Here is a 27923-nt window from a genome sequence, read left to right as displayed (position 1 = left end):
GTTGGTAAGACACAAGCCAGACAGACAATACATTGTGTTCTCTGCACACAGCCAGCCTGTGGTCGGTGATGACGCTGGTTGGTAAGACACAAGCCAGACAGACAATACATTGTGTTCTCTGCGCACAGCCAGCCTGTGGTCGGTGATGACGCTGGTTGGTAAGACACAAGCCAGACAGACAATACATTGTGTTCTCTGCGCACAGCCAGCCTGTGGTCGGTGATGACGCTGGTTGGTAAGACACAAGCGAGACAGACAATACATTGTGTTCTCTGCACACAGCCAGCCTGTGGTCGGTGATGACGCTGGTTGGTAAGACACAAGCCAGACAGACAATACATTGTGTTCTCTGCACACAGCCAGCCTGTGGTCGGTGATGACGCTGGTTGGTAAGACACAAGCCAGACAGACAATACATTGTGTTCTCTGCGCACAGCCAGCCTGTGGTCGGTGATGACGCTGGTTGGTAAGACACAAGCGAGACTGAGACAATACATTGTGTTCACACAGCCAGCCTGTGGTCGGTGATGACGCTGGTTGGTAAGACACAAGCCAGACTGAGACAATACATTGTGTTCACACAGCCAGCCTGTGGTCGGTGATGACGCTGGTTGGTAAGACACAAGCCAGACTGAGACAATACATTGTGTTCACACAGCCAGCCTGTGGTCGGTGATGACGCTGGTTGGTAAGACACAAGCCAGACAGACAATACATTGTGTTCACACAGCCAGCCTGTGGTCGGTGATGACGCTGGTTGGTAAGACACAAGCCAGACTGAGACAATACATTGTGTTCACACAGCCAGCCTGTGGTCGGTGATGACGCTGGTTGGTAAGACACAAGCGAGACTGAGACAATACATTGTGTTCTCTGCGCACAGCCAGCCTGTGGTCGGTGATGACGCTGGTTGGTAAGACACAAGCGAGACTGAGACAATACATTGTGTTCACACAGCCAGCCTGTGGTCGGTGATGACGCTGGTTGGTAAGACACAAGCGAGACTGAGACAATACATTGTGTTCTCTGCGCACAGCCAGCCTGTGGTCGGTGATGACGCTGGTTGGTAAGACACAAGCGAGACTGAGACAATACATTGTGTTCTCTGCACACAGCCAGCCTGTGGTCGGTGATGACGCTGGTTGGTAAGACACAAGCGAGACTGAGACAATACATTGTGTTCTCTGCACACAGCCAGCCTGTGGTCGGTGATGACGCTGGTTGGTAAGACACAAGCGAGACAGACAATACATTGTGTTCTCTGCGCACAGCCAGCCTGTGGTCGGTGATGACGCTGGTTGGTAAGACACAAGCCAGACAGACAATACATTGTGTTCTCTGCGCACAGCCAGCCTGTGGTCGGTGATGACGCTGGTTGGTAAGACACAAGCCAGACAGACAATACATTGTGTTCTCTGCGCACAGCCAGCCTGTGGTCGGTGATGACGCTGGTTGGTAAGACACAAGCCAGACAGACAATACATTGTGTTCTCTGCACACAGCCAGCCTGTGGTCGGTGATGACGCTGGTTGGTAAGACACAAGCCAGACAGACAATACATTGTGTTCTCTGCACACAGCCAGCCTGTGGTCGGTGATGACGCTGGTTGGTAAGACACAAGCCAGACAGACAATACATTGTGTTCTCTGCGCACAGCCAGCCTGTGGTCGGTGATGACGCTGGTTGGTAAGACACAAGCGAGACTGAGACAATACATTGTGTTCACACAGCCAGCCTGTGGTCGGTGATGACGCTGGTTGGTAAGACACAAGCGAGACTGAGACAATACATTGTGTTCTCTGCGCACAGCCAGCCTGTGGTCGGTGATGACGCTGGTTGGTAAGACACAAGCGAGACTGAGACAATACATTGTGTTCTCTGCGCACAGCCAGCCTGTGGTCGGTGATGACGCTTGGTTGGTAAGACACAAGCCAGACAGACAATACATTGTGTTCACACAGCCAGCCTGTGGTCGGTGATGACGCTGGTTGGTAAGACACAAGCGAGACAGACAATACATTGTGTTCTCTGCACACAGCCAGCCTGTGGTCGGTGATGACGCTGGTTGGTAAGACACAAGCCAGACAGACAATACATTGTGTTCTCTGCGCACAGCCAGCCTGTGGTCGGTGATGACGCTGGTTGGTAAGACACAAGCCAGACAGACAATACATTGTGTTCACACAGCCAGCCTGTGGTCGGTGATGACGCTGGTTGGTAAGACACAAGCGAGACTGAGACAATACATTGTGTTCACACAGCCAGCCTGTGGTCGGTGATGACGCTGGTTGGTAAGACACAAGCGAGACTGACAATACATTGTGTTCACACAGCCAGCCTGTGGTCGGTGATGACGCTGGTTGGTAAGACACAAGCCAGACAGACAATACATTGTGTTCACACAGCCAGCCTGTGGTCGGTGATGACGCTGGTTGGTAAGACACAAGCGAGACAGACAATACATTGTGTTCACACAGCCAGCCTGTGGTCGGTGATGACGCTGGTTGGTAAGACACAAGCCAGACAGACAATACATTGTGTTCACACAGCCAGCCTGTGGTCGGTGATGACGCTGGTTGGTAAGACACAAGCGAGACTGAGACAGTACATTGTGTTCACACAGCCAGCCTGTGGTCGGTGATGACGCTGGTTGGTAAGACACAAGCCAGACAGACAATACATTGTGTTCACACAGCCAGCCTGTGGTCGGTGATGACGCTGGTTGGTAAGACACAAGCGAGACTGAGACAGTACATTGTGTTCACACAGCCAGCCTGTGGTCGGTGATGACGCTGGTTGGTAAGACACAAGCGAGACTGAGACAATACATTGTGTTCACACAGCCAGCCTGTGGTCGGTGATGACGCTGGTTGGTAAGACACAAGCCAGACAGACAATACATTGTGTTCTCTGCGCACAGCCAGCCTGTGGTCGGTGATGACGCTGGTTGGTAAGACACAAGCGAGACAGACAATACATTGTGTTCTCTGCGCACAGCCAGCCTGTGGTCGGTGATGACGCTGGTTGGTAAGACACAAGCCAGACAGACAATACATTGTGTTCACACAGCCAGCCTGTGGTCGGTGATGACGCTGGTTGGTAAGACACTAGCCAGACTGAGACAATACATTGTGTTCACACAGCCAGCCTGTGGTCGGTGATGACGCTGGTTGGTAAGACACAAGCCAGACAGACAATACATTGTGTTCACACAGCCAGCCTGTGGTCGGTGATGACGCTGGTTGGTAAGACACAAGCGAGACTGAGACAATACATTGTGTTCACACAGCCAGCCTGTGGTCGGTGATGACGCTGGTTGGTAAGACACAAGCGAGACTGAGACAATACATTGTGTTCACACAGCCAGCCTGTGGTCGGTGATGACGCTGGTTGGTAAGACACAAGCCAGACAGACAATACATTGTGTTCACACAGCCAGCCTGTGGTCGGTGATGACGCTGGTTGGTAAGACACAAGCCAGACAGACAATACATTGTGTTCTCTGCACACAGCCAGCCTGTGGTCGGTGATGACGCTGGTTGGTAAGACACAAGCGAGACTGAGACAATACATTGTGTTCACACAGCCAGCCTGTGGTCGGTGATGACGCTGGTTGGTAATACACAAGCGAGACAGACAATACATTGTGTTCACACAGCCAGCCTGTGGTCGGTGATGACGCTGGTTGGTAAGACACAAGCGAGACTGAGACAATACATTGTGTTCTCTGCGCACAGCCAGCCTGTGGTCGGTGATGACGCTGGTTGGTAAGACACAAGCGAGACTGAGACAATACATTGTGTTCTCTGCGCACAGCCAGCCTGTGGTCGGTGATGACGCTGGTTGGTAAGACACAAGCGAGACTGAGACAATACATTGTGTTCTCTGCGCACAGCCAGCCTGTGGTCGGTGATGACGCTGGTTGGTAAGACACAAGCGAGACTGAGACAATACATTGTGTTCACACAGCCAGCCTGTGGTCGGTGATGACGCTGGTTGGTAAGACACAAGCCAGACAGACAATACATTGTGTTCACACAGCCAGCCTGTGGTCGGTGATGACGCTGGTTGGTAAGACACAAGCGAGACTGAGACAATACATTGTGTTCACACAGCCAGCCTGTGGTCGGTGATGACGCTGGTTGGTAAGACACAAGCCAGACTGAGACAATACATTGTGTTCACACAGCCAGCCTGTGGTCGGTGATGACGCTGGTTGGTAAGACACAAGCCAGACTGAGACAATACATTGTGTTCACACAGCCAGCCTGTGGTCGGTGATGACGCTGGTTGGTAAGACACAAGCCAGACTGAGACAATACATTGTGTTCACACAGCCAGCCTGTGGTCGGTGATGACGCTGGTTGGTAAGACACAAGCCAGACTGAGACAATACATTGTGTTCACACAGCCAGCCTGTGGTCGGTGATGACGCTGGTTGGTAAGACACAAGCGAGACTGAGACAATACATTGTGTTCTCTGCGCACAGCCAGCCTGTGGTCGGTGATGACGCTGGTTGGTAAGACACAAGCGAGACTGAGACAATACATTGTGTTCACACAGCCAGCCTGTGGTCGGTGATGACGCTGGTTGGTAAGACACAAGCGAGACAGACAATACATTGTGTTCTCTGCGCACAGCCAGCCTGTGGTCGGTGATGACGCTGGTTGGTAAGACACAAGCGAGACTGAGACAATACATTGTGTTCACACAGCCAGCCTGTGGTCGGTGATGACGCTGGTTGGTAAGACACAAGCGAGACTGAGACAATACATTGTGTTCTCTGCGCACAGCCAGCCTGTGGTCGGTGATGACGCTGGTTGGTAAGACACAAGCGAGACTGAGACAATACATTGTGTTCTCTGCGCACAGCCAGCCTGTGGTCGGTGATGACGCTGGTTGGTAAGACACAAGCGAGACTGAGACAATACATTGTGTTCACACAGCCAGCCGGTGGTCGGTGATGACGCTGGTTGGTAAGACACAAGCGAGACTGAGACAATACATTGTGTTCTCTGCGCACAGCCAGCCTGTGGTCGGTGATGACGCTGGTTGGTAAGACACAAGCGAGACTGAGACAATACATTGTGTTCACACAGCCAGCCTGTGGTCGGTGATGACGCTGGTTGGTAAGACACAAGCGAGACTGAGACAATACATTGTGTTCTCTGCGCACAGCCAGCCTGTGGTCGGTGATGACGCTGGTTGGTAAGACACAAGCGAGACTGACAATACATTGTGTTCACACAGCCAGCCTGTGGTCGGTGATGACGCTGGTTGGTAAGACACAAGCCAGACAGACAATACATTGTGTTCTCTGCGCACAGCCAGCCTGTGGTCGGTGATGACGCTGGTTGGTAAGACACAAGCGAGACTGACAATACATTGTGTTCACACAGCCAGCCTGTGGTCGGTGATGACGCTGGTTGGTAAGACACAAGCCAGACAGACAATACATTGTGTTCACACAGCCAGCCTGTGGTCGGTGATGACGCTGGTTGGTAAGACACAAGCGAGACTGACAATACATTGTGTTCTCTGCGCACAGCCAGCCTGTGGTCGGTGATGACGCTGGTTGGTAAGACACAAGCGAGACTGAGACAATACATTGTGTTCTCTGCGCACAGCCAGCCTGTGGTCGGTGATGACGCTGGTTGGTAAGACACAAGCGAGACTGAGACAATACATTGTGTTCACACAGCCAGCCTGTGGTCGGTGATGACGCTGGTTGGTAAGACACAAGCGAGACTGAGACAATACATTGTGTTCTTTGCGCACAGCCAGCCTGTGGTCGGTGATGACGCTGGTTGGTAAGACACAAGCGAGACTGACAATACATTGTGTTCACACAGCCAGCCTGTGGTCGGTGATGACGCTGGTTGGTAAGACACAAGCCAGACAGACAATACATTGTGTTCTCTGCGCACAGCCAGCCTGTGGTCGGTGATGACGCTGGTTGGTAAGACACAAGCGAGACTGACAATACATTGTGTTCACACAGCCAGCCTGTGGTCGGTGATGACGCTGGTTGGTAAGACACAAGCCAGACAGACAATACATTGTGTTCACACAGCCAGCCTGTGGTCGGTGATGACGCTGGTTGGTAAGACACAAGCGAGACTGACAATACATTGTGTTCTCTGCGCACAGCCAGCCTGTGGTCGGTGATGACGCTGGTTGGTAAGACACAAGCGAGACTGAGACAATACATTGTGTTCACACAGCCAGCCTGTGGTCGGTGATGACGCTGGTTGGTAAGACACAAGCCAGACAGACAATACATTGTGTTCACACAGCCAGCCTGTGGTCGGTGATGACGCTGGTTGGTAAGACACAAGCCAGACAGACAATACATTGTGTTCACACAGCCAGCCTGTGGTCGGTGATGACGCTGGTTGGTAAGACACAAGCCAGACAGACAATACATTGTGTTCACACAGCCAGCCTGTGGTCGGTGATGACGCTGGGGATGGGGAGCAAGGCCAAGAAGCCGGAGGAGACGGACGTGACGGAGACGCTGCTGGCCAATCAGAGCCTACTGCTGCTGCTGGTGCTGACCAACCACTGCACGGTGGACCGGGGCACGCCCCCCAATCCCTACCGGGACGCTCTCTTCTCCTTCACCGACGCCAATGGTGAGTGCTGTGTGCCGTGTGCCGTGTGCTGTGTGCCGTGTTTCTGTGTCTTTCGGTCTTTCTTTCCTCGGTTTTTTTGGCTCACGTAAGTGTAGCCTATGCGATCGTAACTTTGTCTGTCTGTGCGTGCGTGCGTATGTATGTATGTCTGTGGTAGAAACTTTAACATTTGACTGAACACCGAAATAATAATTTTACCTGGTTATTCAGTATTCAAGCAACAGCTTCAAAGTATTGAAGCAATGATGGGTGGTGGGGGGTCAGTTTTGGGGGGGTAAAAACAGGTGACTGGTTTGTGTCGTGTGTGGTCAAGGTTAGGTCAGATCGCGTGAAGGATTGTGGTATAGATACAGTTATCACCGAGCTGCAGTTCGCCGATTCGGAGAAGACGATTTCACATTGTTCGGTTTCGTAGCTCCAGAAAAATAGATAAAGAAGATACCAAAGGAGATTTCCTACAGGTTAATCTGCACAGCGTGTTTCCAGTGTCTGCGCGAGGAAGCGCTGTCGAAAGCGCAGTGTCGATCTGGCCAACTGGCAGTCGTGTCCCCGTAAGTAGGCTACAGACAGGCAGATCTAGATCTAGTGTCTCGCACTCTTGCACCGTGTCACCTATGCTTACTGTGTGTGTGTATGTGTGACGGAGTGATTGAGTTTGTGTTACTGTTTGTCGATTTCTTACGTGAGCCTTGAAGGCTTCGCCTCTTGTTATGACTTGTGTCTTGCCTCTGGGATCTTACAACTCCTCATTCTGTTGGTGCGTCTTCTTCTTGTTTTGTTTTTCTTCATTATTTTTGGATTGTATCATTTCTCAGACCCTTCTCCTCATGCTGAATCACATTGGACAGCAGCAAGTTATGTACCGATTGAACCATGTGACGTCAGAGTCCAACAAAAAAACCTCAGATTTATGCAGATAACCGAGACTACAGAAGAGTGCATGTTTGTGTGGTCAGTCGTAACACATGAAAGGAATTCTGACTGAAAAGGGTTGATAGATCAATGTCATTGGGTTTTTTGGACCAAAATATGACATTTTATTCAGATTTCTACCACGACCGCTAGCTTGGTCTCGGAGAACAATAACAGTCTCCATCTGTGTCAAATGTAATATTTTTGGTCAAAAACACAAATAATGTATGATATCATTGTGTAATAATACTGTACATGACTGTGTAGGAACACTGTACATGCCTGTGTAAAATCACAGTATGTGACTGTGTGTGACAGACCAGGCTGTGTAATATCACTGTATGTGACTGTGTGTGACAGACCAGGCGGGTGTGACCCAGGCCACGGCCACGTTCAAGCTGGACTACAGCAAGGTGTACGAGACGCTGAGCGTGACGCTGCGAGACGACCAGACCACCCTCCTTCTCTACCTCCTCATCCACCAGAACCAAGGCGTCAAGTCCTTCATCCTGTCCCGCACCAACATCGACAGTCTGGTCAGTCTTCTGCTTCTTCTTCTTCTTCTTCTGCTTCTCCTTCTTCTTTTCTATTTTTTTTCTTCTTCTTCTTCTTCTTCTTCTTCTTCTTCTTCTTCTTCTTCTTCTTCTTCTTCTTCTTCTACTTCTTCTTCTCCTTCTACTTCTTCTACTTCTTATTCTACTTCTCCTTCTTCTTCTTCTTCTTCTTTTTCTACTTCTTCTTCTTCTTCTTTTTCTACTTCTTCTTCTTCTTCTTTTTCTACTTCTTTTCCTACTTCTTCTTCTTCTTTTTCTACTTCTTCTTCTTCTTCTTTTTCTACTTCTTCTTCTTCTTCTTTTTCTACTTCTTCTTCTTCTTGTGTTTTCAGCGTAGCAATAGGGTCCGATATTTAGATGAGACAAGTATAATGCCGACGAGTCTCTCCCTTTCATTCCCTCTGTTTTCTTCATCGAGTCGTCAGGTCAGTTACGTTTTAATCTCAGGGCTGGTGCGGTGTAAACCATTGTGGCTGCAGACATTTTTGCTTCTATCTTGCTAGGGGGTTAAATCTCTTTCAAATTGTAGTCAAAGTTATCCAGTTCTCACAAGTGTCTGCTGCTTGTGTCTCTTGTTGCATTCAATGCAACCCCCGTCGGTAAGACTTCAGATCCAATTTCTAGGACACATGACTGCGTACAAAAGATTGGGCATGCTTTTCTCTTTTTTGACGATTTGCCTTTTCGCTTGTTGTGTACTCAATTCTTCATCAAAGAATGTTTATGGGAAATATCTCGCTCCACTATTTTTGAAGTGACCGTCTAAAGATGGCGCCCATAAGTGATTAGTCACTTCCTGCGAGATATCACTTGGCTATGACGACTTCCTGCGATATATCAATTGATATAGGGTGCATGTTTGACCAATGGTTAGTTACAGTTTCGTCATGTGACCCGTAAAAACGCAATAAAAGGAATTCTAACGAAAATCAATTGAATTATAAATGTTCTTTGTATTTCTGACCAAAATATGACATCTTGCACTGATTTTGACAGTCATTGTTCACCTCGACTGCTACCGGGGTCTGGGAGGAACACTGACTGTCTCAATCTGTGTACAATTTCATATATTGGTAAAACAAGAGGCGAAGCCATCAAGGCTCACGTAAGAAATCGACAAACAGTAACACAAACTCAATCACACACACACACACACACACACACACACACACACACACACACACACACACACACACACACACACACACACACACACACACACACACACACACACACACACACACACACACACACACACACACACACACACAGAGAAAGAGCATAAGTGAAACTGTGCAAGAAAGCGAGACACTAGATCTAGATCTGTCTGTCTGCATGTAGCCTACCAAACACTGTACATGAGGAACCCATTGTAGTTTCTTTGAGCCTACTTACAAGGACACGACTGCCAACTAGTCTCGGCTCGCTCAAAATAATAATGACCGAGACTGTCAGTACTTCCTTCGCGTGATGTCTAACCCTCTTACGTCATAATGTGACGTCAATGTAATGTGACGTCTTCAAATGTTAGAGTTTCTACCACAGACATACACACGCACAGACGCACGCACGCACGCACGCACAGACAGACAAAGTTACGATCGCATAGGCTACACTTACGTGAGCCAAAAACCAGTGGTACCCCTCTGTTAAGACTCCCTCCTTTTTTTGACTCACATGCGAAGCAAAAGTGAGTCTATGTACTCACCCGAGTCGTCCGTCCGTCCGTCCGTCCGTCCGGAAAACTTTAACGTTGAATATTTCTTGGACACTATTCAGTCTATCAGTACCAAATTTGGCAAGATGGTGTATGATGACAAGGCCCCAAAAAACATACATAGCATCTTGACCTTGCTTCAAGGTCAAGGTCGCAGGGGCCATAAATGTCTAAAAAAACAGCTATTTTTCACATTTTTCCCATTTTCTCTGAAGTTTTTGAGATTGAATACCTCACCTATATATGATATATAGGGCAAAGTAAGCCCCATCTTTTGATACCAGTTTGGTTTACCTTGCTTCAAGGTCAAGGTCACAGGAGCTCTTCAAAGTTGGATTGTATACATATTTTGAAGTGACCTTGACCCTGAACTATGGAAGATAACTGTTTCAAACTTAAAAATTATGTGGGGCACATGTTATGCTTTTATCATGAGACACATTTGGTCACATATGATCAAGGTCAAGGTCACTTTGACCCTTATGAAATGTGACCAAAATAAGGTAGTGAACCACTAAAAGTGACCATATCTCATGGTAGAAAGAGCCAATAAGCACCATTGTACTTCCTATGTCTTGAATTAACAGCTTTGTGTTGCATGACCTTGGATGACCTTGACCTTGGTCACATGTATTTTGGTAGGAAAAATGTGTAAAGCAGTTCTTAGTGTATGATGTCATTGCTGTAAAGGTCAAGGTCAAGCATGTGAGTCGTATGGGCTTTGCCCTTCTTGTTTTTAAAAATATTGAACTGCGAGCGAAAGCGAGCTGTTCACTATTTGAAAAAGCAACGAGTGTAAATCTGGTACGACACAGCAAGCCATGTAGTATTCTGTTTATCCTACATACTGTACTTGCGTGTATTATACTGAAAATGTCCTGCAGTCGAGGCAGCAAACTTGAAGACGCTTGTTATGGAACCTCGATCTCTTCTAAAGCCTCGTGCAATCTATTACTCAAATTAAAAAAACGTCACTCTGAACGTGTGGCTTGACGTTCTAAAAATTCATCGAGGGTAATTAGCGAGCGCAATTTTTTTTCTTCTATAATGACGTTTGTCTCGTTTACTTTGGCATCATAAGCAGCCGAAAAACAGGTCCCTGCCAGACTTGCTTAACATGACCTCATTTACATGATATACACACGTGTGATTTGAACGATTATTATCTCACGGGTGTCTCTCTCACGTATGTAGGATAAATAACGTATAATAAAGTAATCAAATAATCAAAGGGAAGTAAGCACTCTAAATGCATACGACAGGTGTAATGGAGTAAGCGAGAGCTATACGGAACCAATCTGAGAGAATAACAACCATTGAAATAAACAAGTGACTTCATCCTCATCATATATTTTATTTTATAATGATGAACCGTGCAGGTGGTGCCGTTGCTACGGATACTGTACCAGGCCCAGGAGCGCAACTCGCACCACATCTACATGGCGCTCATCATCCTGCTGGTGCTCAGTGAAGACGACATCTTCAACAAGGCCGTGCACGAGGTGGTGAGTACACATTGCACTGCCTTTGGTGTCGTGGCTTCTGGGTTCTTGCTCTCTGCCTCTCTTTCTGTCTGTCTGTCTCTCTATCTATCTAGATTAGTCCCCTCTCTGGGCGAGGGCTGGTTGAAAAAAAGCTCGTTGTATTGCTTATGCCACAACCCTCGAAAAATAAAATTTGATTTGATTTGATCTCTCTCTCTCTTTTTCACTCTCTCTCACTCTCTCTCTCTTGAGAGAGGGGCCCGGTGGCTCAGTTGGTAGAGCACTGGACTTGTGATCGGAAGGTCGCAGGTTTGAATTCGGGCCGGGACGAACACGGGTCAGCTTTATGTGCAGACCCAGAGACGGAAGCCATGTCCCACCCCCGTGTCATCACATCATGGCACGTAAAAGACCTTGGTCATTCTGCCATAAGTGCAGGTGGCTGAATACACCTAAACACGCAGACACCTGGGTAGCGCGACTCCGTTGCTGCTAGCTTTCCACTGGGAGGAAGCGACCCGAATTTCCCAGCGATGGGACAATAAAGTAATGAAAAATGAAAAAATGAAAAATGGCTTCTGGGTTCTTGCTCTCTGCCTCTCTTTCTGTCTGTCTGTCTCTCTATCTATCTCTTTCTCTCCCTCTCTCTGTCTGTCTCTGTCTGCTTGTCTCTCTCTCTCTATCTCTGTGTCGGTCTGTCTCTCTGTCTCTCTCTCTCTCTATCTCTCTCTCTATCTCTGTGTCGGTCTGTCTCTCTGTCTCTCTCTCTCTCTCTCTCTCTCTCTCTTGATCTCTCTCTTGATCTCTCTCCCTCTCTCTCAATCTCTCTCTCTCTCTCTCTCTCTCTCTCTCTCTCTCTCTCTCTCTCTCTCTCTCTCTCTTCTGTCCCTCTCTCTCTCTCAATCTCTCTCTCTATCTATATCTCTAAGAAACGTGTGATGCCAACCGCATTGTGGGCAGGGTGATTCCACTATTTCTGTAGTTTCAGATGAGAGACTTCTTTGTAAATTTACCATTTTTGATGTCAATCCCCCAGGACCCTTTCTTGAGATTTGTGCAAATCTGTTCAGAAAATGTTGGGGAAATATATTTATCGGTTTGTTGGCCACCTTGGCCTTATACAGACCGTGGAACCCATACGATTTTGCCGTATTTTGTACGCTTGAATGTCTAAAATACGATCAGTACGATCGGTGGCCCAAAAATACGACCAAAACAAATCCTGGACTACTTTTCTCCACAAGCGCATCAGAGTTTCAAATACCCAAAGTACACACATAGATTGTCATTCCCGTATATATTTACTAGGGCACTGTTTATTCTAATGATTAAAGATAACTTTTGTAACTTTTGATCAATGATTACATTTTTTGTCATTAAACATTAACAGAAGTATCTGGTAATATATTGGTAAACTTATATGACAGTGCAACAGACGAGTGCTGATAATGGATGTTAAAATGCTGTGTGGAATACGCTCATTGTTCTGAAAATACACCACATTTGTTTGAGAATACTCCATGTGCAAAACAGGGGTTCCCAGGTCTGCTTAAAACAAAAAACCTTCAGATTCAGGGGGATTGCTCCCTGATTCCCACTGTTCCAATAAGGCCCCTGGAGACCCCTCTGGAGGCCTTTTGGGACCCACAGGGGAGGGGGGGGGGGGGTGCTCAGTTGGTAGAGCACTGGACTTGTGATCCGCTGGTCAGGGGTTTTGGACACTGGTCAACTTTATGTTCAGACTCAAAGACGATATCCATGTTCCACCCCTGTGTCACCACTGTGGCACATAAAAAACCTCAGTCATTGTGCCATAAGTGCAGGTGGCTGATTATACCTAAACACACACACACACCTGCCCGTGTTGTGTGTGACCCCTGGACACACTCTGTTGCTGCTTGCTTTCCACTGGGAGGAAGCGACTCTAATTTCCCAGGGATGAGACAATAAATGTAATTAATGAAAATAAAAAAAAGGAATCCCCGCCTTTCCTTTTAAGTCCTCAAGGAGCTTTGCACACTTCAGTGTCTGATTGTGTGTTTCAGATGCTGAAGAACGTGACGTGGTTCAAGGAACGCGCTTTGACAGAAATCACACTGGGCGGACTGCTGATACTGGTGGTGATACGAACCATACAGTTCAACATGACTAGGATGAGGGTGAGTGTGTGTTGTTACACAATACACTGACAGAAATCACACTGGGCGGACTGCTGATACTGGTGGTGATACGAACCATACAGTTCAACATGACTAGGATGAGGGTGAGTGTGTGTTGTTACACAATACACTGACAGAAATCACACTGGGCGGACTGCTGATACTGGTGGTGATACGAACCATACAGTTCAACATGACTAGGATGAGGGTGAGTGTGTGTTGTTACACAATACACTGACAGAAATCACACTGGGCGGACTGCTGATACTGGTGGTGATACGAACCATACAGTTCAACATGACTAGGATGAGGGTGAGTGTGTGTTGTTACACAATACACTGACAGAAATCACACTGGGCGGACTGCTGATACTGGTGGTGATACGAACCATACAGTTCAACATGACTAGGATGAGGGTGAGTGTGTGTTGTTACACAATACACTGACAGAAATCACTCTGGGCGGTCTGCTGATACTGGTGGTGATACGAACCATACAGTTCTACATGGCTAGGATGAGGGTGAGTGTGTGTTGTTACACAATACACATTGCAGAAAACAATGTTGCCCAAGATTGGGAATTTGTCTTGACATTGCGGTTAAGAGACGAGAAAGGTAAGTTATGGACCCTCTTGTTTGTTTTGTTCTTCTGTGTGCGTAATATATCATGTCGATATATTTGTGACTGTAACCTATTGTTTTGTCAATAACAAACGTTCCAACAACTTCACTTTCTTGGTTTTTTTATTCTGAATTTTGGAACGTTGGCAGCCCCTTGCGGGTTAGGGGGAGTCCCATATTGGTTGAGACGAGAAAGAATTTACCCGATGCTCCCCAGCATGTCGTAAGAGGCAACTAACGGATTCTGTTTCTCCTTTTACCCTTGTTAAGTGTTTCTTGTATAGAATATAGTCAATGTTTGTAAAGATTTTTGGTCAAGCAGTATGTAAGAAATGTTAAGTCCTTTGTACTGGAAACTTACATTCTCCCAGTAAGGTAATATAATTGTACTACGTTGCAAGCCCCTGGAGCAAATTTTTGATTAGTGCTTTTGTGAACAAGAAACAATTGACAAGTGGCTCTATCCCATCACCCCCCCTTCCCTCCGTCGTGATATAACCTTGAACTGTTGAAAACGACATTAAACACCAAAGAAAGAAACAAAGGAACGTTGGCAGTCTCTTTGTTTTTGGATTATCTTGACATTGCGGTTAACAGACATTCCCCCCAGCCAAGCACACCCAACACACTATAAAAACAGACCAACAACATTAATTTAATAGGATACTGGACAGCAATTGAAAATACATGCACTAAAACTACCAACATACACTCTATAAGTTCCCCACCTCAGGTCAGTCATACGCACTGACACAGACATGTAGTCTGGTCAACTTGGTCATGTTGACATTGGTGGTGATATGAATCATATGACTAGCATGAGGGTGAGTGCATGACATTGGTATACTGGTAGAGTGTTTGTTGTCATAGAAATAATTTGGTCCAGGGGACTGTTGATATACTGGCGGGGTGATGAATGACTGGATGAGGAATGGCAAGAGTATGTTTCCGAACGTGATGTGGTTCATGACATGAAACGCACCATTCAGTAGGACTACAATGTGGGGTTATGGAGAGATAAAAAATGTAGGCATTTGACCATTGTGATGAGGGGTGTGTGTGTGTGTGTGTTTGTGTTTAGGCATGGTGTGTGATTATCTTATATATATATAGACATTTATAATGAAAGCGCTGCTAAAAATGCCAAAATGTGCACTCGATCGCTTGTACTTTTGAAGAAAAGTTAAATATAGAATGACGTCAAGAGCGAGAATGCAGAGAAATTACGTCATGAGCAAGGGAGATCATCCTTTACTCTGTGTGTGTCTCCGCCGCCTACATTCCAACGTGGAATTTTGAAAGCAGGGAGCACACTAGAGGTAATGGAAGAGGTGGGGGGAGGGGGTAAGAATTAGATCTAGAAAGATATAATATATATATATATATCTGTGTGTGTGTGTGTGTGTTTATCTTTTTGTGTGTGTGTGTGTGTGTTTATCTTTTTGTGTGTGTGTGTGTGTTTAGGTGAGTGTGTGTTTATCTTTATGTGTGTGTGTGTATGTGTGAGTGTTTAGGTGTGTGTGTGTATAGGTGTGTGTGTGGATGGGGGGGTTACATTTAGAGTAAACAGAATGAATAAGGGAGTAAGGTGAGTGGTGACAGCGACACACGATGACAGAGTGTTGAGTAACCCCTGCCCTTGTTGTGTGTGTCCCCAGGACAAGTACCTGCACACCAACTGTCTGGCCGCCCTGGCCAACATGTCCGCCAACTTCACCAATCTGCACCCCTTTGTGGCACAGAAAGTCATCAGGTCAGTCCCACTCACACACACACACATGCACGCACGCACATACGCACACATACACACACGCACACAGACATACACACACCCTTTGTGGCACAGAAAGTTTCTGTCCCTCTGTCTCTGTCTCTCTCTCTCCCTGTCTCTCTCTCTCCCTGTCTCTCTCGGTGCACCTTATTGAGCTTTGTATGGAGCATTTAACTGAGTATACGGGCCAAGGCTATCACGTTCACAGCTAAACTTATATAGCCTATGATTACAGCCCGTATAGCTCTAAGCAGAGATCTGCTACAGTATCTCTGCTCAGACGTCACGTGAATCACACCATTGAAATGACATTCTTTCCGTCCTCTATAGGCGACGAAATAGGTCAAATTTTGTGCACTTTTTAGTGGAAAATGCTTCGACGCCGGAGCGGGTACTGGACCCAGTGCCGGTGTAGTGCAAGTGCACTACAAAGGCAGTGTGTAGTGCACTTGCACTACAACGGCACTGGGTCCAGTACCCGCTCCGGCGTCGAAGCATTTTCCACTAAAAAGTGCACAAAATTTGACCTATTTCGTCGCCTATAGAGGACGGAAAGAATGTCATTTCGATGGTGTGATATCATTCTTTCCGTCACGTGACGTCTGAGCTATACGGGCTGTAATCATAGGCTATATAAGTTTAGCTGTGAACGTGATAGCCTTGGCCCGTATACTCAGTTAAATGCTCCATACTAAAGCTCAATAAGGTGCACCCTCTCTCTCTCTCTCTCTCTCTCTCTCTCTCTCTCTCTCTCTCTCTCTCTCTCTCTCTCTCTCTCTCTCTCTCTCTCGCTCTCTCATTTTACAGACACAGCTTTATCATTGATTCTTTTGTGATGAAACCAGAGATGTCAATGTTGGGTGGAAGGGAAGTCATCACTGAAAAAAACCGCTTCCTATTTCTTGTAAAGTGGATTGCTTCCCTTACTTGAATGCACACCAGACAGTGTGAAAGTCATGTTGACAAACCTGTGTCGTTTTTCCATCAGGGTTCACAGTGTGATTCAGTTTGTCCATTCTGGATGGTTGACTGTGTGTTTCAGCCTGTTCTCCCAGCTGTGCAAGCGTCACGCCCGACTGGTGGAACAGATCCGACAGTGCTCATCAGAACCAGTGGAGCCTGACACGGAGGATGACAAGGAGACGCAGCAAGATCACGTCAGTGTCTAGATTCTTTCTTGGCCAGAATGGGTGGTGTGTGTGTGTGTGTGTGTGTGTGTGTGTGTGTGAGTGTGTGTGTGTGTGTGAAGGGGTACTTATATGACCTTTAATACTAGCTAGCTAGGTCTTGGAGAACAAGGACTGTCTGTATCAAATGTCATATTTTGGTTAAAAGTACAAAGAACGTATAGTATGTTTGTCCAACTTACCACTGCTTTTAGATGTAACTCTTTCCTTTGATGCCATAAAGTACTGCAGTGAACACACTAACAAGGGAGAACGTTTGCATTTGCACTGGGGTTCTTGCGGAATTAGCTCTATAACCTCATGAGAATGGCATCTGTTGCACATATCATGATGATTTTCCCCACAGATTTTCTTGATACGTTTGCTAATGGATCATGATCAAACTTTTTTGCAGTAAGATGGTATGACCCTTGAGGTACTAGATAACCAGTTGATATTTTAGTGATTAGCCAGTCAACTTTATCTGACCTGATGTTGACCTTGATAATGTGCTGATGACCTTGTGGTGACTTTGGCATGCCCTTGTCGTGCCCTTGGTGACCAGCTGAAATGAAATTGACTATCGGTGATCTGGTCTTGTTGACCTTTACAATACAGGTGACCTTGTGATGACCTTGGTGACCAGCTTAAGATGTTAGTGACTAGCCAGTGACTCTCAATACCGACACGGTGGCCTAGTGGTAAGGCGTCCGCCCCGTGATCGGGAGGTCGTGGGTTCAAACCCCGGCCGGGTCATACCTAAGACTTTAAAATTGGCAATCTAGTGGCTGCTCCGCCTGGCGTCTGGCATTATGGGGTTAGTGCTAGGACTGGTTGGTCCGGTGTCAGAATAATGTGACTGGGTGAGACATGAAGCCTGTGCTGCGACTTCTGTCTTGTGTGTGGCGCACGTTATATGTCAAAGCAGCACCGCCCTGATATGGCCCTTCGTGGTCGGCTGGGCGTTAAGCAAACAAACAAACAAACAAAGTGACTCCCAATGATCTGTTGTTGTTGACCTTTACAATACAGTTGATCTTGCGATAACTTGTTGACCACCTTGAGATGACCTTGCAAGGACCTTGCTGTGACCTTGTGATGACTGTTTCAGATCCAGGACCTGGGTGTGCTGGAGGAGGTGCTGCGCATGGTGCTGGAGATCGTCAACTCGACCTTGACCCACTCCCTGCACCACAACCCCCACCTGCTGTACACCCTGCTCTACCAGCGCGGCCTCTTCACCCCTTTCAGGACACACCCCACCTTCCAGGACATCATCCAGAACATTGACACCGTGAGGCTGTGTGTCTGTGTGTGTTGGTGTGTGTGTGTTGGTGTGTCTGTGTGTGTGTGTGTGTTGGTGTTGGTGTGTGTGTTGGTGTGTGTGTGTGTGTGTTGGTGTGTCTGTGTGTTGGTGTGTGTGTGTGTGTGAGGCTGTGTGTGTGTGTGAGGCTGTGTGTGTGTGTGTTTGTTGGTGTGTGTGTTTCTGTGTGTGTGTCTGTGTGTGTGTGTCTGTGTGTGTGTGTGGTTAAAGTTGTCATTGAAAACACATTTTCACTTACAGATTAAAATGTCATGGCGTTGTATTCCTCATCTTCTCTTGCATTCAAAAATACATAGATATGTTATGTTTACTTTAAAAAACGCGATCAGAACTAAAGAGTATAACTATTGTGCGCATGCTTCGCGGAGACGAGCGTGACCCGTCTTCAGGTATGGTTAGCCGAGACTATCTGAATGTCGTCTCGCCGATGACTGGTTTTTGGAGTTGATGTTTTAATTTGATACCTACATATTGACTAAAATTGTGTTTATATATCGCTTCATGCGACTTTTTTTTTTTCATATATATAGTTATTTGTTGCTGATTTATTTGTTTTGATGTGTGGTGCAGGTGTTGTCGTTTTTCTCTGCGCGACTGGAGAAGAACGGGAACAGCAGCAACATGTCACCGCACCAGGTCCTGGACATCATCAAGGAGGGCTCACTCACCTTCAGGAGGGACAGGCTCAAGGTGGGTGGAAGAAGAAGGTGGGGGGGGGGGTGGAGGGGAGTGTCTGTTGTGGTAGACATTGTCAAAGAGGGGTCCTTCAGGTGGGACAGGCTCAAGGTGAGGGAGGGGGGGGGGGGGGGAGGTGAGGCATGTGTCTGTCTGTTGTGGTAGACATCAAAAATGAGTGGTCATTGCGGTTCAGACATTAGATGACAAAGTTTTTTGTGTGTGTGTGTGGAACCAGTGTCTGTCAGTGTGTATCTGTGTCCATGTAGGTTTGCATAATGCTGGACATATTCAACCATCAATGCTGGTGAATTTAGTCACGCAGGATGGTTCCTTGGACATCAGTTCAGCAGGTCTTGTTTTGTTCTGTGACTTTCGTAAGCCAATGCAAATTGTTTTTATTTTCCATCTGTCGTGTCACAGAAATTCCCAGAGCTGTAGTTGTGTAACATCAGTGTGTTGTCGTGTCACAGAAATTCCCAGAGCTGAAGTTCCGCTACGTGGAGGAGGAGTCGCCCGAGGAGTTCTTCATCCCCTACATCTGGTCCCTGGTCTACCACTCCTCCAACCTCTACTTCAACCCCTCCCGCATCCTGCTCTTCTCCCTCGCCACCACGGACAGCCCCACAGCCACCTAGCTCTCCTCTCATCATGGCAACTCGAGGCAACACCAGTACAGGGATGGCCAAATCTCAAAATCTTAACTCGCCACCTGGGCGAGTAATTTCAAGGAAGTCACTAGCCCGCCAGAAATGTTGCTGGTCCGGTACATACCACAGTTGCAGCATCTGCATGCAGTGTTTATGACTTTGAAACTCCATATGACAACCAAAAGTGTTGCATGGGACCAGAATGTTCACTGGCCAGCCAGGCGAGCTCCTAGGCGGTTTCTAGTAGCCCAGCGGATTTTTTACTCACCCGTTGCCATCGGGCAGACGATTTGGCCATCCCTGAACACTTAACTCTACGCTTGGCATTTGTCAAGTCATCGCCTGTCTGAATCATGGCAACTATAGAGGCAACACCTGAGTCTTTTCTGCCTCAAGTGGGTGTCGTCATCTGTGCGAGTCATTGAAACTTGAGGCAAGACATCACTATTCTCTGCGGTCAGTGCTTGTTGTTATTTGACTGAATCACGGAAACGACACCATGTACAAACCAATTCACTTTTCTCTGCCTTCCTTTTTGGTCGACTTCTGTCTGAATCATGGTATCCACACCAGCCAATTCACTTTTCTCTGGTACCAGTGCTTGTTGTTCTGTCTGAATGAATCGTGGAAACAACAGCCGCAACTTAGCTTACGTTTGCCGGCGGTGCATGTCATAGTCTTTGTGAATCATGCAAACTAGAGCCAACACCTAACTGTTTTCTGCGGTCAGTCCTTGTCGTTTTCTCAGAATTTTAGGAATGCCAGCTAGCCTAGGATCTTCTGCTGTCTCGTGAAAGGGAAGACATCTACTGTTCAACTTCAAACAAAGCACACTGGATTCTGCTTGATGTGAAACTGTCAAGAAAGAGCTTAAAATCCGTAGGAATGGATAAGGCAACAAAAAAAAAATAGATGTGGTTACGGTAACATAGCCAAAAAAAATAGGGTAGGAAGGTGGGCAATCGCTTTTTTTTTTTTAAACTTTTTTTTTTAATGTGTACAAATTAAACCTACTTGACAGGGAAATAAGTGTGCGACTCGGGCGCTTTCGCTTTCATTGCGTTTTCTGCACTCGTTTACTTTTTTTGTTTTTGTATTTTTTTGACAAATGTAATAAAAAGTTATAGGGTCGGCCCCAAAAAATAGGGTAGGTCGGGTTACCGTAACCACACCTATTTTTTTTTTAGGCCTAATCACAAGAAACCTGTATTGGAAACAGAAACAACTGTGAACAGTAGAGAATTGTACATTTGTTTTAATGGACGAGTTGCTCTGTAGCCTTGTTCCACCTACGACAGACATGAGGTAGGATAAAGAGCAGCTGAGTCATGGTTGTTGTTCTGTAGCCTTGTTCCACCTACGACAGACATGAGGTAGGATAAAGAGCGGGAGAGACACAGAAAGTTGAGCGAGAGATTCACCACCACCCTGGACAAATCATACAAATGTTGCTGGGAGTGTACGTGTTCGATAAAATCAGAGAACCAAACTAGGTCAAAAGGATGAAAATAACCACCACTTGAGGTCGCCACTGAGGAGAAGCAAGGAGAGAAATGCAACTGGTATCTGCTGTGATGTGCTTGGCAAAAATTTTAAAAAAAAATAAATAAAAATAAAAAAATTCTGCTGTGTGTGTCAAACTGAGGTGAGGTGTGATGTTTTTTCTGCACAACGCATGGAAACGGCTCAGTCTTTACTTTTCTCCGCCCAACATGTGACGTCCTTATACTGCCAAGCAACATTCGCCACAGACATAAAGTTTGTTGCTACTATCAGAGTGAAATACCTGAGACGAGATTGACTCATAATGATCAGTGATTAGTACTGTTTGCTGTGACCTGCGTTGTGTGTTATGTGGACATGGATAACAAGAGAGACTGAAGCAAGAAGGGAGTGACATTGCTGAGATGAGATTGACTCGTAATGATCAGTACATGAATTGTTGAAGCATGTCATGTGTTATGTGTACATACTCGAGAGGGATTGCAGGAAGAAGGGAGGTAACTGGTGATTAGTGCGGAACAGTGTCACATTGATATGGTGTTTCTCTGCACTGTGGGGAAGCGAAATGCTGTGCTCTGTGAGGGGTCTGTCTTTGAAGGTGGCTTTGTTTTGCTTGTGTGGGTTGTTGTTGTTTTTTGGGGGATGGGGGGGGATGTGGTAGGAGATAAGGGGATGTATAGAGAAAGAGAGAGGTGGTAGTTGTGTGTGTGTCTGTCTGTCTGTATGTGTGTGTGTGTCTGTGTCTGTATGTGTGTGTGTGTCCATGATTTTGTTTAGTCACACTAAGAGGAGAACCAGACAAACATCTGCGCACACTGGCTGAATCATTCTTGTAACTCGGAGTGTGCTGACTGCAGCGTGAGATGATGATGTAAAAATACGCATAGCAGGAGATGAGTGTGTGAAAGACTTGTGGTGAAAAGAGACATGGTTTACACTATTTGTGAAAAGTAGAATTTTTCTTATGCCAGCACTTGTAAATAGTGTGTGTGCTTGTTTGTTTGTGTGTATTTGTGTGTTTGCATGAGTGTGAGTACGTGTGTGCATGCATGCTTGCATTGGCAATGTGTGCATTTTTATTTTTCCGAGGTTTTTGTGTGAAATGTTTGAGAAAAGAATTCATATTTTTGCAAGTAATCTCATCATTTGTCACAAAAAGTATAAAGCTTGGTCTGTGAAATTGTAACCTATGATAACTACAATGTTGTGTATTACAGGCAGGAGGAAGTTATATTTAACCAAGTTTATGCCCAGTGTAAGTTACTATCATAGCTCCTTGTGTTTCACAGAATATTAAATTGTTGTACATGTATTAGGTACTTAGTCATGAAGCGAGCTTGCACATTTGTGTTTAGTAATACATATATATATATATACCTTTGCAACAATTCTTTATTGGGGGGGCGGCTAAATATTATTTTACCTTGATAATTAAAGTCGTGTGAAAGTATACTGGGTGGAGCGATGGAAATGTTTATTCAGTTTGACCAGAATGTGATTATTGAGATGAGTGTTTGGTCGCTGGAGTTGCAACATTGACTCCAGTTCCATCAAAAGCTGTGTCCTGAGTTGAGGAGAAAAGAACCCTCCAAAAACGGAGTATGACTGCCTAAATCGGGAGGGGGGGGGGGAGGGGGGGAGTGACGTCCTTATACTGCCAGCAACATTCGCCACAGACATAAAGTTTGTTGCTACTACAGTATCAGAGTGAAATAGCTGAGATGAGATTGACTCATTATGGTCAGTAATTAGTACTGTTTGCTGAAGTGTGTCGGCCATTCACATAAAGCCTACTCCTAAAAAAATCAAAAGCAATCTCATTGATGATACTGTGAAGTGTGATAAACTAGCTGGTTGAGTGTGAAAGTCACAGTCCTACCATGCCAATAGTCTGGCTCCCCATCTGAGACCTGGCCGGGCTTGTACACAGGATAAGACCATCCCTCCACTTGGTCACATACCACACATCAACAGTCTGGGTCCTTACGGTGCTGAGCCGACTTTTTTTTAATGAGCTCATTTCTTAATTGACACTCGGTGTCAGTCTTGAGGCATTCAATTCATTCTAAAATTCCTACTACACAGCGATGCTATGCTATGCTATGCTATGCTATGCTATGCTAACTTGGTTTTTCTGTGTCTATTTGGGACATGCACAGGGACGATGATAAGTACATGTAATGTTTACAGGTCCTTGTCTACATTTTTATACCGAAATCGCCATTTGACCATTAAAATGCAGAGTCTATTATCTACAATTATCAACAATACACCCCCTTTCGATCAGGAAAGACGAAGCCAGTGTAGCCGTTTGAAAATTCATTGTAGTATTCCAGCGTAGTACTCATAGTAGGATATCCTTATTTGGAAAATGCCAAGCGCAAAACTCCTCTCAAATCCCGTGCATTTCGTGCGTTTAAAAAAAAGCGTGGACAGCGCTCCAGTGTCAAACTGTTGCTGCACTTGTTTGGGCGTGGCTATAACAAACATATAGTGACATGAATTTGATTGGTCAGTATTTTTAGGCAAAGCACAATGTCATGTTCTCAGCAAACAGAAAACAAAATATTGGAAGCGTGAGTCACGCTACCCAAAAATAAAATCTTTTTTTACATATATTTTTTTTTCTATAACTTTTTTCCCCATGGTTCATTCATCATCTGACATAACTTTTTAGCGAAATCTAACCATAAGATTATTGAAGAAAAACAAACATGTAGACGACCACCTTTAACGCCCTCACGGTAAAACCATTAGGGGCATGTTCCCGGGTTTGACCCCGACCAAAGATGGGGGAAAAAGAAAAGGGCCAACGCAAGGGAGGGATGGTTGTCTCGCTCTGGCTCCCGTTCAACGAGCCACCCGAGCCAGAGGTGGTTCCAAGGGGAGTCATGGGGTTAGTTTGGAGATCCAGCTGGATCATTATGTGTCGGTGCTGGCAGTCAGCGCCGCCGTTGTGGGTCTCTTTTCATGCGCAGGGAGCAGTCAGTCTGTTGTTTTATGGCATGTGAGCCTGCATGGGAAAACCCGGCTAAAGATGCAGCCAGCTGTTTTCGGCTACATGGGAAAACCCGGCTAAAGACGCAGCCAGCTGTTTTCGGCTACATGGGAAAACCCGGCTAAAGACGCAGCCAGCTGTTTTCGGCTACATGGGAAAACCCGGCTGAAAACACAGCCAGCTGTTTTCGGCTACATGGGAAAACCCGGCTAAAGACGCAGCCAGCTGTTTTCGGCTACATGGGAAAACCCAGCTAAAGACGCAGCCAGCTGTTTTCGGCTACATGGGAAAACCCGGCTAAAGACGCAGCCAACTGTTTTCGGCTACATGGGAAAACCCGGCTAAAGACGCAGCCAGCTGTTTTCGGCTACATGGGAAAACCCGGCTAAAGATGCAGCCAGCTGTTTTCGGCTACAATGGAAATTGATAAAATTATCAATCTTCAGATGTATTGCTAAATCGCTAATATTGATCACCCAACTTCATCATACCGTGTACATATTTCAAAACAGCACTGTGACAAAACTATTACAGTTAGATCAATTCTGTTTGTCAAATATTTGTCAAAGTCTGAAGTTTCATATCATTTCAAAAAGTAAAAATGTGTTTTAAAAAATCCCATTTAGCCGGGTTTTCCCATTTAGCTGGGTTTTCCCATGCAGGCTCACGTATGTGTTCAAGTGGATGGGGTAGCTCTTACCCCATGTAAACGCCGGGGCAGGTCTGAGGTAGAAAGCCCAGCTTTTTTTACGGGAAGGACGGTGCCTTTGCAGTCTCAAGAAAACTGGTGTATGCCTGGTGGTGTTGTACTGGTCCTGCGTGCGTGTTATTAATGTTTTTTTTTTAATTATTAAAAAAATAACCAGACCTGGGAATCCCTGTTTTGCACTTGGAGTATTCTCTGACAAACTTGGTGTATTTTTAGAAAGAATGACCGTACTCCACACCGCATTTGAACATCCAGGATTCAAACATGCTTCGCATGCATCGGTTAAATAAGTTTACCAATACATTCAAAACAAATACTTCTTTCCGTGTTCACTGACAATAACTGTAATCATGTGTCAAAATACTGGATCGGCTTTGGGACGCGCTTGTACAAAAAAAAGTAGTCTAGGACAATTTTATCGTGGTATTTTTGTTCCAATGACCGTACTGATCGTATTCTAGACAATCATGTGTACAAAGTACGGCGAAATCGTATGGGTTCCCAGGTCTGAATTCCAGTTATCCATTTCTTCTGCTGGTGGTAATCTTAAAGTGCATAGCTTTTCAGTTTATCAAAAGCGTTGCATAGGTTTGTGTTGCGTTATTTTTAGATATGTACACTTTGCATAAAGACGGGATTTTGATAGTGTGGTTGTTGAGGTGGGCCAGCCAGCATCAATCTGAAAGGCGCCAGAAGTGCTGACTTGCAAATGTTCGTACGTACACACGTATGATTTATGGATAAAAAACCCAGATCAGTTGAGAGAAATTTAATCCTTGCTTATTTGTGATTTGGAAAGCGGCTATGTGATTGCGGGTTTGGATAAATGTTTTGAGGGTACTAAATTATTCTATCATGTGAAACGTACTGTTGACAATAAAATGTATGTCATTAATGAGTATAATATGCATGGACAAAGAATTTAACAGTGTGTCAACGTGTGTGTGTGTTTAATATTCCAAAATTCAGAATGAAAAAACCCAGAAAGGTATGTTATTGGAGCATTATATTTATAACAAAACAAACCCTTACGTTCACTGATCTGCGATCCAGCTGTCTTTTAAGTAGACAGACAATTTGTCAGATCAGTTGTTTTTCTTACGTATTATAAGTTTGTCTGACACAAGAACGCTGGGTCAAGATCAGTGAACGGAACGTTTTGTTTAGTTATAAGTACATATACAACGTCCCAATAATATACCTTTCTTGTTTTTATTGTGTGTGTGTGTGTGGTCATAGAATTTCTGGATGTACTATAGTACATAGTTAAAATAGTCACATACAGGACTACATTTTTGCAGACAGGCACTCGGACAGACAGACACACACGCTTACATACACACACACACACACTTGCAGTTTATGAAGAAGAACAAAATTGTTGATATTCAAATTTTTTTAATTGTCTGTAAGGATTGGACAACCTCTGGTTTCGGAGGTCACCTTGACCTTGCAGAAACAGTGTATGACATCATCTCATCATTGACATCACATTCACAAATGACATCATCATCATCATCATCATCATGTAAACTGTACAATTTAGGCTTCAACACTTTGCCCAGCCCATGCTGTGTCTTCAATCTTGCACATAGAACATGCACTCTTTCACACACACACACACACACACACACACACACACACACACACAGGCACCTCTCATGATTAAAGTCACTGACCCGATGCTTTTACTTAAGGAGCAAAGGTGAAGGGTAAAATTCATAATCATAACAATTCTACAACCGTAAGTAAAAGCAACATTTTACAGTTTCAAAACCGACTTGATTTCAACATTATATTTTAACAACAACCCCGGCAGTGATTCCTTTCAATATACATGACATGTATCATCAATTAAATTAAAAAGCTCAGCAGAATTTTCAGAAAAACAAAACAAAATACCATATTATATATACCCTTGCATATTCTGCCCAGACAAAATCTTTCCACTTTAGATAAATCAATCAAGGTATTAACTAAAATGTAAATAAATAAAAGAAACAAATGTCAGGACCATGATTTGCAATTTGCATGGAAATATTGAAGCTGTGTGCACTGTGAACGTCATAGCAACAACAGTCCAATCCAATCTAATGGTCAAGATTGTACTTACAATACACGCATTATATGACTGTTGTGTGCTTTTTTTTTAACCCTGGTTTATGGTATTTACCGACACCTTACTCACAACCCTCAAGTTATTAAAACCAAATAAATAAATATATATATATAGTCCAAAAATAAACGAAGGTCACACGATTACCACAACCAACTAAAAACAGAAATTTAAAAAAAAATTAAATAAAAGTTACGAACCAGAAGTAAACCACTTGCGTTCAGGGGCTTAGATATCTTAGATACACAAGAGCTTCCCTCCCTTGCTAGCTGCATACTGATTAAAACATCAGATAGAAGTAACTGAAGCAGAACTGTCCTAAAATGAATTATTCAAAGCGTTAAAACTGATGAGTTCAAAGTAAACACATTTCCACCACACTAACCCTCAACCTAAAAAAAAAAAAAATTTTAAATTAAAAAAAAACAGAATTAATTTTTAAAAACACACTCACCAAGATTTCATTACTCTTACTTTATCTTCACAGGCTCAGTTCAGGAACAAACCAAAAACATGTCATTTCCACAACTCAGTTATGTATTCAAAGTTTGCTAATCTGAAGCAGAATTCTGACATTTCTCGACTTTTTTTCTCCCATATCTAATCAGTTTTTTGTTTTGAATCTTCATCTTCTTCTTACCTTCAAGTGAAATTTGAATGCGTCACATAAACTCAATCAGAAACTGACGTGTAAAATGCGTGGTTCTCAAAACCATGTTTCAAGCTAAAACCAAAGGGACACAAATAGTCCCGTAACATCAATTACTTTTAAGAAATAAATCGCACATGATTAAATTTTGTTATTCAATTATAAATGTTTCTGTTTTTAGTCTTTGTCAATTTTCTTGTCAGTTATCCTATGACATTCATGATTACACAGCTGTCTTGCACTCACTCTATGATCCTATGAATTGAACATTGTAAATCAA

General features: G+C 45.0%; 1 protein-coding gene across 2 annotated transcripts in view; it reads left to right on the top strand.

Annotated features, from left to right (window-relative positions):
* LOC138951010 (dymeclin-like) overlaps positions 1-25776 on the top strand; it is a 38799-nt gene extending 13023 nt beyond the window's left edge. The window contains exons 8-17 of one of the 2 annotated variants that reach the window (XR_011450929.1): positions 6442-6636; positions 7909-8084; positions 11199-11324; positions 13349-13462; positions 15741-15835; positions 16896-17010; positions 18131-18313; positions 18914-19033; positions 19492-20973; positions 21042-25776. Coding sequence is in view for 1 of the 2 variants with exons in the window: in XM_070322704.1 (XP_070178805.1) it covers positions 6442-6636; positions 7909-8084; positions 11199-11324; positions 13349-13462; positions 15741-15835; positions 16896-17010; positions 18131-18313; positions 18914-19033; positions 19492-19656 (1289 nt within the window). In the remaining variant the exon portion in view is untranslated. Of the gene's footprint in view, positions 1-6441; positions 6637-7908; positions 8085-11198; positions 11325-13348; positions 13463-15740; positions 15836-16895; positions 17011-18130; positions 18314-18913; positions 19034-19491 lie in introns of both variants that reach the window. The other variant, XM_070322704.1, reaches the window with a different exon arrangement.
* Positions 25777-27923: the final 2147 nt, after the last annotated feature.

Source organism: Littorina saxatilis, linkage group LG16, assembly GCF_037325665.1.
Source record: "Littorina saxatilis isolate snail1 linkage group LG16, US_GU_Lsax_2.0, whole genome shotgun sequence".
Lineage (NCBI taxonomy): Eukaryota > Metazoa > Mollusca > Gastropoda > Littorinimorpha > Littorinidae > Littorina > Littorina saxatilis.
Note: the sequence above shows the minus strand (reverse complement) of the source record. Positions and strands in the feature narration are given on the sequence as shown.